The following is a 10,512-nucleotide window of genomic DNA, read 5'->3' on the forward strand; positions in this document are numbered from 1 at the left end:
CCCATGACCAGGCGCATCTCATGCTTGCTGTGGCAGTTGGCCAAAAGAAGGTGCCTCCCAAGCTGGTTTATTCATGTTCATTTCCAGCTCTCAGCCCCTCCACATCACTTTCTTCCTGTGCAGGAAAACGACAACGCGCTCCGTGACGACTTCAGCTTCAGCAGCAGCGCTCTCATTGGTCTCCTAGTGATCGCTGTTGCCATAGCCACAGTCATCGTCATCAGTTTGGTGATGCTGAGGAAGAGGCAGTATGGAACCATCAGCCATGGGATCGTAGAGGTGAGAGGGTCTCTCAAGATGCATTGCCTCTAAGAGGGGGGGGAATTGGCTCAGCCTGCTGGGTGGGGGAATGGGGTGGCAGCAGTTGCTCTCTGCTGATTTGAGTGTTTGGCAGTCAGTGGTGTCCAAACTCTTTTCCAAAGAGGGCCAGATTTGATGAAGTGAAGGGCCGTGAGGGCCGACCAAAGAGCCACCCAAAGTTGTTGAGATTTTTTTGGGATTGAAGTTGTTGAGATTTTTTTTAGGATTCTACCCCAGGAAATAAACTGGCACAGGGGCTGGATTAAACCAACTGGCGGATTAGGCCCCCCCCCCAAAAAAACGGACTTTGGGCATGCCTGTCTTATGTGGTTCAAAGCAGTTCTCTAAAGGTATAGCTTTACAGAGAGAGAGAGAGAGAGAGAGAGAGAGAGAGAGAGAGAGAGAGAGAGAGAGAGAGAGAGGGGACTTCTAATATCCTCTCGGTTCACACATGCACAGAACATACAAATCATCAAGTTCAGAGTAGCCACTGTCATTTTAGCCATTGGCTTGATCATGTGCAATAAGGCATGTGGGAAAGAGCATACAGACGGGAGTTGGGGCTGCTTTTCTTAGGGAGATGGTGGAAGTTGAATCTCTTGCAACGAAGACCTCAGTTTTGATATCCAGAGATTAATACCCTTAAATTTTATCTAAGGGACAGGCCCCACAAATGTGTTTAGCCCAAGATGCTTGTATACCTCCTCTTTATTCACTTACTGTTCATTCTCTTCTTTGAAGGTTGACCCGATGCTCACGCCAGAAGAGCGGCATCTGAATAAGATGCAAAACCATGGATATGAGAATCCAACTTACAAATACTTGGAGCAGATGCAGATTTAGAAGTTGTTGAAACTACCACAGCCCTGACCAGTAAAGGATCAGGGTAGGAAGGGCCAAAAATGGTCCAGTATTTTGGATCAGCTGCTGACCAACTTTTGCTTGGAGAGGACTTCATATTACATTCAGAGCTCCTGGATCATTTAAGACTTAATTACTACTGTAGAGTTGCAAATTCCATTCTTTTAAATGGGTGAGGAAATGATAATATAACAATATATGATATATAAACCTTAAATGGGAAAATGGATCTATTGCAGATATTTGAGATGTAGTTTTTTTTCTTTTTTAAAGAAACTTAATCTAATGAGAGAAAACCCCAGTGCTGTCGTATTGTCTGATAACAAACTCTCTGTATAAATGAGAAATGTTGTTTTATTTCTGATATACCACTTATATATTCAAGGTCATGTACCAACCGCATTGTATAAACAAGACATTTGTGGCTCTTTGGTCATTCTGGCTTTTATACACACACACACACACACACACACACACACAAGCAGTATTCCTTTTTTTAAAATAAAGTTTTCACCAAAAGTCACCCCAAAAATTGAAATATTGGGGTTTAGGGTCTTTGGGAGACAAATAACCAGGGAAGCAAATTCACAGTAATGGAAACCTTATATAAATTCTCAGATGCCAGTGACCTGTGCACGTCGTCTTCTGCTGCTGTGTGGCTTGGTTTTCAAAAATCCTAGACCCTGTAGAGGTAAGGAGAGGAAATGCTTCTGCCTTAGTGAAATATTGGGACCTGGTTTGTGCAGATGGGGATTGCATACTTTGCCAACTTTCTGAACCTGGTCCTTGTAGAATTGGAAGCCTGCAATGTACGACTTCAAATCCTCTCCCTGCTGCCTCAGCCAGCCTCCCTTGGCAGCCACTATTGCAAGAGAGCCCATCTTTGTTAATGTACCCCAGGCCCACTCCCTTCCTGGTAAATCATGACCGTTACAGATTAGGGAGGCTGCTGTGTCTTCCCAAGGAAGCTGGAGTCGACACTGGGGTGTCTTCAAATAGCCCAGGCATTTGGGGGAGCCCATGAATTATTGCCACTTTGCTCTCCATTATGGGTGGGGTTAGGGAGGGTAGAGGGGATAATGTCTGAGCGATGGACAAGGGAAGGGAATTTGTGAAGCGTCACGGACACCGATCCGTTCACCACCATGTCTTTGTAATGCTTGTATAGTTGGTGTTAATGCTCACAGCTTTTTAAAAAAAATTCTGGAGGTTCTGGTAACCTGTGGTGTATTATTTTATTTTCTGTGACCTTTCTTTTACCCTCCATCCCTTACCATGTCTCTTCCCACTATGCACAGATTTACTTAACCTGCAAACTCCTTAGTGTGGTCTGTGGGGAATGTAAAAAATTGGAATCACATCAATAAACACTTTAACTTCCAGATCGGTTCCTGTGTCTATCCATAAAGGCGCCTGGTGGTCTCTCATATTTTCTAGCCAGAGCTCTGGGAAGTTGTAAATGTAACCCATAGCTTTAAATTGGGTTTGCCATAAACCTCAAGGACTCTCGAGAGTCTCTTGCTACCGAGAGGAGGCTCTTTGCCTTGGCCTCCTCTAGCTTTTCATTAACATTTCCTTACAGAGCAATGACAGTGCCGAAGTGGTTGGGTTTATTGTAATGGCTGTGTTGCCAAGTTGCAGCTGCTCTGTTGTGAATTGATTTGCTCCCAGAAGGCACTGTACTTTGCTAGACCGATCATAAATACAAAATTTAATGCTTGGTGTAAGGGATAAAAAAGTGACAAGAGGCCACTAAGACCCATTGGGTCATCCTGACATTTTTTATCTCGGGTTATTCTTGTCGCGAATTCCTTCACGGCGCTTTAGCAGAGATGTTAAGAGTTCCAGTTTCTTTAGTGGAGTATATTTATTGTGAGCTATATACAAATATCTACAGGCAGTTCATACACTCTCTCTAAACCTCTCACTGACCACACCCTTCTACAACACCACCATCATTGCAGGAAAGGTTTTCCTTTTAAACCACTGACAGCACATTACTGCTGAGTCATTCTGACCCAGCACTTCTACATAAAGTATTGCATTAGCCAGTTTCACTTTACTAGTACACTCAGGCCTGCAGACTTACTATTTCACACAGCATTCTGTGGATCCCAACAATTCTTTCCCATGAACAGTGGAATGACACAGAGCAGTTGGAAACACCCAAGATTAAGCATCTTTAACTGCAATTCTGGAGGAGTTTGTTTAATGCTGCAGGTGCCCAAGAGGCAAATTTGAACTGAATGCCAAAGCTGCGTGTGCGACTAAACTGTATTATTATCCAGGGGATTAGGATAGATTAAAAATACCTGAAAACACTGTGTTCAAATGTGAATCCAAAGAACGTAACCACAAGCTTACCTGAAACCATAACCAGGCGCGTAGCAAGGGAGGGGCGTAGGGGGCGCGCCGCCCCTAGCTCCAGTCTGGCGGGGGCAGCACACGGGGACAGCGCCCCCGGCCCCGAGCCCACCCCTCGCCTCCTCCGCCTGAGCAGGAAGCAGCAGAGTGCGCTATGGAGCAGGTTGCCGGGTGGCGGCGGCAAACTGCTCTGTAGCGCACTCTGCTTCAGAGTGCGCCAGCAGAGCAGCAGCGTCAACCCGGACGGACTGCGCATGTGTGAACATGTGCATTGTGTCCTGGCGCGTGCGTCATGACGTCAAAATGCATGCAACATGACACATGCGCGCTGCGGAGCGCCGCCCTGGGCAGCCAAGCAGCACCGTTCGCCACTGACCATAACAAGACTAAAATGTCCCCAAATAGGTAAACTTCTCAGTTACCCAAAAAGAAGGATGCTGTACGCCTGGAAGTCCTGTGAAATTAATAGTGAAGCTATCTATCCATGGATTTCTATGTGGTTCTGCCAAAGTTGTTATGGAGATTCTATGCTTGCACTTACACACAGAGGCCTGGTTTGCAAGCTGAACTGCGGCTAGGTGTGGCCAAGCAAGTATGCAAGTGCTTGGAGCAAACATTGTGTATTGTGTACCATATGTCACTTCTCCCTCTGCTACTTCACCACCAGGAGTAAAGCCATACTTTGACTTACCATTGTGCTTGAACCTGTGCTTGTGGTTTCTCTCATTCCAGCCCACATTTTCACTCTGGGTGGCAGCAGGAACTGGGAAGGTCCTCCCATTTTTGCTCCTTGCCCTCGCTTGCTAGTTCAGTGTGCTGAGAAGTGTTGGGAGACTTCCCTATCCCACCCCCCAGATACAGTTCCTAGAATTCCCTGGGGAAAGGGGTTGATTTTAAAACCACTCTGAAGATTATAGCTCTGCACCCTTAAACTTCCAGTATCCTTTGGGAGAAGCCACAACAGTTTATAATATCATGATACTGCTTTAAATGGATAGTGCTGATGTGGCCTAGAAGATACTTGGTTATGTTGATGTTCCAGGAAGCTGTATATATCACACTGTTGTTATGTTTCCAATACATGTGTGGAAGGTGAATGAGGTATCAATGTTCAATAGACATCATATAGATTGCTCCCTTGAAAAGTCTCTGCAGAAAACCACCCTTTATTGGCAATACACATATGTACACATATGCATATAGATGAATTAAACTGCATGCAGAAATTTCAATACAGTATCAAATGTACCAGTCAGAATCACGATCTGGACAACTGCCATTACAGATGTGGCTGTAGCTCTAATGGACTCCAGAGTGGTTTTTATAATGATCATGCCTAAAGGGTTTTGCCACTCATTTAACTGGGCAGCTTGACATCCAACCCATTGCTTACAACTAAATCTAATTACAAATTGCATGTCCCATGCAGTGTAAACACAAAGTCCTCAAAAGGTCACAAGATTTGATGTTTTTTTTTTAATAGCCACAAAGTTCATTAGCAGGACATTTTCCAGGGCACACTTTGGCCCTCGGATATAATTTTTTGGGAAGTTGCTGAGGTGAGTGTGCTTGCAGCTAAAGGCTTTGTGAACACTTACATAAGAGGATACAGCTTCTTCCCTTTTGCCGTTGATTACTACCGGTATGCTTGTTTTTAATATAAGGAGCACCCTTTATGTCAGATGGGAACTAGAAACTTCACAGTTTTTTTAAAAAATAAATCTTGAAGATTAGGGGAAAATGAGACCCTTCATTTTTCATCTGAGATGTTCTTTGGTTTGAGGACAGGGTCCATAGACAAGATGCCAAGTCTAGTTCCACTTTGACGTTTCCATAGTTTACTCCACATCCGTTACTGCAGCTGCAGAATGCAAACCCCCAAATATATTGATAGACGCAAACAGGGAGAAACAAAACCCAGTTCAGCAAGTGCTAAGGAACTGACAGCAGCATAATTGTTGACCTCACGCCCTGTTCCCATGGAGCTTGCAAAGCAATGGTCAAGCGACACAGGCTGGCACACAGTGCAATCATGACGCCAGCTGTTGAGCATTGCTTGACGTCTGGCTGTTGTTACTCCACGGGGTTCCTTTGTCTGCATTTCTCTGCCTACCACCTGATCCTTTTTTTTTTTTTTTACTGTTCTTGGTAGTTATTCCGTTACGTTTTTACAACAGCTTTTTAAAAAATATTGAACTGTTTTATATTGACGGGAGCTTCTCAGAGAGTGCGAAGAAGGGTGGATAAGGAGGAGGGATTTTAAAAACACAGTACTGGCAGGCGGGGGGGGGGGCGTATTTTTGAGCCACACACTGTGTCAAAGAATGGATGTTACTCCTTTTCAAACTGCTATAGGAACAATGTGCCACAGATGTTGTCAGTGTGTAGCAATGCACTGGCTTGATGTGCATGACTCATCAGTATTGGTATGAGATCAGTTACGCGGGTGATGCTGTGGTCTAAACCACTGAGTCTCTTGGCTTGCCGATTGGAAGGTCGGCAATTGGAATCCCCGCGATGGGGTGAGCTCCCATTGCTCTGTCCCAGCTCCTGCCAACCTAGCAGTTCGAAAGCACGCCAGTGCAAGTAGATAAATACACTGGTACCTCGCGAGACGAAATAAATTCGCTCCACGAGTCATTTCATATTGCGAAAATTTCGTCTTGCGAAGTGCGGTTTCCCATAGGAATGCATTGAAATTTAATTAATGCATTCCTATGGGCAAAAAAAGCTCTCCTTTCAATGAAATGGCGCCATAGCAAAGCAGCTTAAGGTGCAATCCAGCGCTCACAAACCCCGACTCACCTGCCGAGCCCAGGAGCAGCCACAGAAGCCACATTGCCCCCAAGCGCCACGGCCGCTCCGGAAGTTTTAAGGCTCTGGGGAGGGGGAAGCAAGAGGAGGGCCAGGGAGAGGCTCCCTCCCTCCCTCCCTCCCCCAGCAGCTGGACCCTTGCACCCAACCACACAGCCAGCCCGTTCGCGCGCAGGCAAGCAGGCTGTCTGGTTGGCCTCTCCCGTTCACGCGCAGGTGGCTTAAGGGGAGAGTGAGGGGGGATCCGGCTGCTGCTCGGCTCCCGGCAGCCATTTTGGTGCGGCGCCACCAATCACCATGTCCCTGCGGAAGCTGGGCAGCGGCGGAAGCGTGAGGCGGGCGGGCTCCCCGGAGGAGGCTCGGTCTGACTTTCTCCTCACGGCACCCTGCTTCGTCTTGCGAAGTTTTCCATGGCACGGCCATAGAAAACTTTGTCTTGCGAGTCTGCCAAAAAATTGCAAAACGTTTTCGTCTTGCGATTTTTTCATGCTGCAAGGCGTTCATCTAGCGAGGTACCACTGTAGGTATCGCTGTGGCAGGAAGGTAAATGGCGTTTCCATGCGCTCTGGTTTCCATCATGGTGTCCCGTTGCACTAGAAATGGTTTAGTCATGCTGGCCATATGAACCGGAAAGTTGTCTGTGGACAAACTCCGGCTCCTTCAGCCTGAATGTGAGACAAGTGCCACAACCCCATAGTCATCTTTGACTGGACTTAACCGTCCAGGGGTCCTTTACCTTTTTTACCTTTTTGTTTAGTCGTTTAGTCGTGTCCGACTCTTCGTGACCCCATGGACCAGAGCACGCCAGGCACTCCTGTCTTGCACTGCCTCCCGCAGTTTGGTCAAACTCATGTTCGTAGCTTCGAGAACACTGTCCAACCATCTCGTCCTCCGTCGTCCCCTTCTCCTAGTGCCCTCCATCTTTCCCAACATCAGGGTCTTTTCCAAGGATTCTTCTCTTCTCATGAGGTGGCCAAAGTATTGGAGCCTCAGCTTCACGATCTGTCCTTCCAGTCAGCACTGGAAGGGGTCCTTTACCTTTTTTACCTTACTATTGGCTATCACAGGCCTGAAGTGGGGAGGGAGTATGTTTCAGGAGTGACAAAAGGAGAGAAGTTACTTGTTTCTCTCCTCTTCCCACAACTTTTTACACTGCTGTTTGAGGCTAGAGGATATGTGCCCTCTAGATGTTGTCGGGAACTCCCAACTCCTGGCAGATGATGGGCCACTAATATATTCCAGAAACACCTGGAGGGCCCACAGATTGCTCATCCCTGCCCTAAGTAGAAAAGATTGAACACGGCCAAGACATAAGTAATGTCCATCCTTGGACTACCACTAGCCAACCGTGGCTACCTGTTCCCACATGAAGCATTCCACTGGATCATTTTGGGTTCACCCACTATCCACCTGATGACCAACACTCACCGCTGACTGATGAAACCATTGGCTGCTATCACTAGAAGGCCAACAGCATATTGCCAAACAGAAGTCCATGATCAGGAAGTTCTTGTTTCCATGCTCCTGTTTCCAGCCTGGACATCCCCATGGTGGATAAAGAACAAAGCCAATCTGAGGGTTGCAAAGAGAGATGTCATATCATCCAGAACTACAGAAGTATAATATAGGAGTTGCCAGGATAGCACCCACTGGCATACAGGTGCCCAACAGAGGCCTTCCCTGGTACCCTCAGAATCCCCTCCTCTTCCCCATCTCTGCTGAAATTCAAATGAAGTGTTTTGTTGCAGCCAGTTAAATTTTGTGTGTGTGTGTGTGTGTGTGTGTGTGTGTGTGTGGCGCCCAAGAATGCTTCTCCAGTTTGCAAATGAACCCTTAAACTCAGAAAGGTACTTTGGTTCACAGAAGTGGTGCTGTTAGCTAATCTTAGGCTGCATTCACACCAAACCTCTAAAGCCCTGTGATGATACTACTTTAAACAGTCAGGACTTCCCCTCCATTTTTTAAAAAGGGGCTGTTGTTTAAGAGTGGTAAAGGTAAAGGGACCCTGACCATTAGGTCCAGTCGTGACCGACTGGGGTTGCGGCGCTCATCTCGCGTTATTGGCCGAGGGAGCCTGCATACAGCTTCCAGGTCATGTGGCCAGCATGACAAAGCCGCTTCTGGCAGAAACGCCGTTTACCTTCCCGTGTTGGGAGTCCTTTATTCCTTTCTCAGAGCCACAGTTCCCAGAGTGGTTTAACAGTCAGTCCCTCTCCAGAGCAAACTCTTGGGAAATGTAGTACAGTACTGGGACAGAAATAGGAGACAACTCCCAGCACCCTTAAACACAGCTTCCATAATGCTTTGGGGGGAAATCCATGACTCTTAATTTAAAGTTCTCCCATAGTGCTTTAAAAGGATGGGGTTAATGCTCTCCTCCCTGCTCTTTTTAGATGGCAATGTATGTGATAAGCCTGCCTTGCTGCACTTGAGGCCCCTCCTGGTCATTTTGCTGAGTGGATCCCTGGACTTCTGCCCTAAGGTCCTGCCCTGATGGTGCCACTGGCTCACAGCAACCTTTTATTATTCCAGTGCATTTCTCAGGGCAACACTTTTCTTGTGGCACACACTTGCACTCCCACACATGTTGTCTGGGGATTATTGAATTACCGTAAACATTTCACAGACCTGGACATTAAATCTGAAGCAAAGGCATCGTTTCCTCCCAGGATCTAACTAACTTGCCAGAACCAGGATCCTTGGAGGATGAAGAGCTCCAGGAGGCTGTGATCTCGTTGGAAGACCTCCAGTGAGGCACAGAGGGCAGCTCCAAACACAGCGATGCTCATGAGATGACACCGTCAATGCGGCATCCTTGTAGTCATGGAAATGGAACAGGAAGCCTGCCAGAATCCAAACCATAGGGAACGATTACTCAAGAGCATTAGCAAAATTGGACCTTCAAGGATTCTTTAATCAATACGCGTTTGGAAGCCTGCCTGCATGTTAAGCAGGTGTTTCCCCTCTGCTTTCTATGTGTGGGCAGCCAAAGACCATTTCAAGCTTTGGCCCATTTTGTCCCTGGCTGGCGGTGGAATATATTTTCAGCATGTCTCCCAAGCTCCTCATTCCATATATCCTGGGGTTGCTGCACTCTAAACGGATGTGGCGTTTTTACTCAATGAGCATTGCTCATTGCACTGCAGCTCTTCGAGCTTTGAGATGATCTTGGCTGCAGAATGTGAGCATTTGTGAATCATGGTGTCTCTAGCACCAAACAGCTGTCATAGGGCGGTCACTTTACTTGTTGATGTGTGCGTTGCATAATTCTCAAAGCGATTGGGGGCTTTTTGGTTTAGAGGAAAGGCAAGGAAGAGGCAACAAGATGGAAAATTTGTGAAATTATTCATGGCATGGAGAAAGGTGGACAGAGAAATGTTTTTCGCCCTCCTTACAACTAGGGCATGTCTAGCGAAAATGAATGCTGGAAGATTTGGGGCAGATAAAAGAAAGGAATCTCTTCACGCAGAGCATAGTTAAAGCATGCAACTCATTGCCTCAGTAGGGCAGTGGTGCCCACCAACTTGGCTTTAAAAGACAATTGCAAATGGAGGCGAGGACTATCAATGGCTACTCTTCCTGGTGGCTGTTCTTGGTCTCCACAGTCAGAGGCTGTTGCTGGAAATCACAAGAAGGGAGAGGGTTCTGGTGCTTCAGAGAAGTGCGAAAGACAAAAAGTAGCTGTGTTGTGGTTCACATACGGATTTGGGAAGTACGAAAGGGGTAGGTTCACATCACATTGCGAGCTGAACAGATTTCATCCCTTAAAAACAGGATTGTTTCTTGCCACCCTGCTAACATTTTCATTCGATAGCAACCGATTAAGGTGGAGATCTGCAACACAGGAGGCTTTTTGCTTAGACAGCCTTTGGAAAAAGCAGTCACTGAAGGTGGGGAATCACCAGCTTTGCATGCAGAAGAGACTGTGTCTGGTTCTTGCACTCTTAAATTATAAAAGGATATAGAGCAGCTGGGCTGATTGTGGGGGGAAGGGGGAGAAATACCCCCTGAAAAGTGTTGGAAAGGTGCTGCTAAGAACAGACAGTACTGATCTAGATAAACACAACAGTCTGACTCAGTATAAGGCAGCTTTGTGTGTCTGGTTATTGCTAAATTAATACATCAGGGTACATTCAAAATATTTTTTTAAAAGCTGGGGTAGGAAACTATAAT

General features: G+C 46.6%; 2 protein-coding genes across 5 annotated transcripts in view; one reads left to right on the top strand and one right to left on the bottom strand.

Moving 5' to 3' along the window:
* APLP2 (amyloid beta precursor like protein 2) overlaps nt 1-2,543 on the top strand; it is a 58,676-nt gene extending 56,133 nt beyond the window's left edge. For all 4 annotated transcript variants that reach the window (XM_035138844.3, XM_035138845.3, XM_035138846.3 and 1 more), the window contains 2 exons: nt 124-279; nt 1,042-2,543. In XM_035138844.3, the coding sequence (XP_034994735.1) occupies nt 124-279; nt 1,042-1,143 (258 nt within the window). In that variant the 3' untranslated portion in view covers nt 1,144-2,543. The remainder of the gene's footprint in view (nt 1-123; nt 280-1,041) is intronic.
* A 2,680-nt stretch (nt 2,544-5,223) lies between these two features.
* On the bottom strand, nt 5,224-9,539 carry TMEM45B (transmembrane protein 45B). Its single transcript, XM_088658196.1, is given in 6 exon segments — nt 5,224-5,386; nt 7,768-7,826; nt 7,828-7,911; nt 9,021-9,138; nt 9,140-9,182; nt 9,458-9,539. Coding segments are annotated over 6 exon segments (549 nt in total).
* Nucleotides 9,540-10,512: the final 973 nt, after the last annotated feature.

This window comes from Zootoca vivipara, chromosome 14, assembly GCF_965207765.1.
Source record: "Zootoca vivipara chromosome 14, rZooViv2.hap1.1, whole genome shotgun sequence".
NCBI lineage: Eukaryota > Metazoa > Chordata > Lepidosauria > Squamata > Lacertidae > Zootoca > Zootoca vivipara.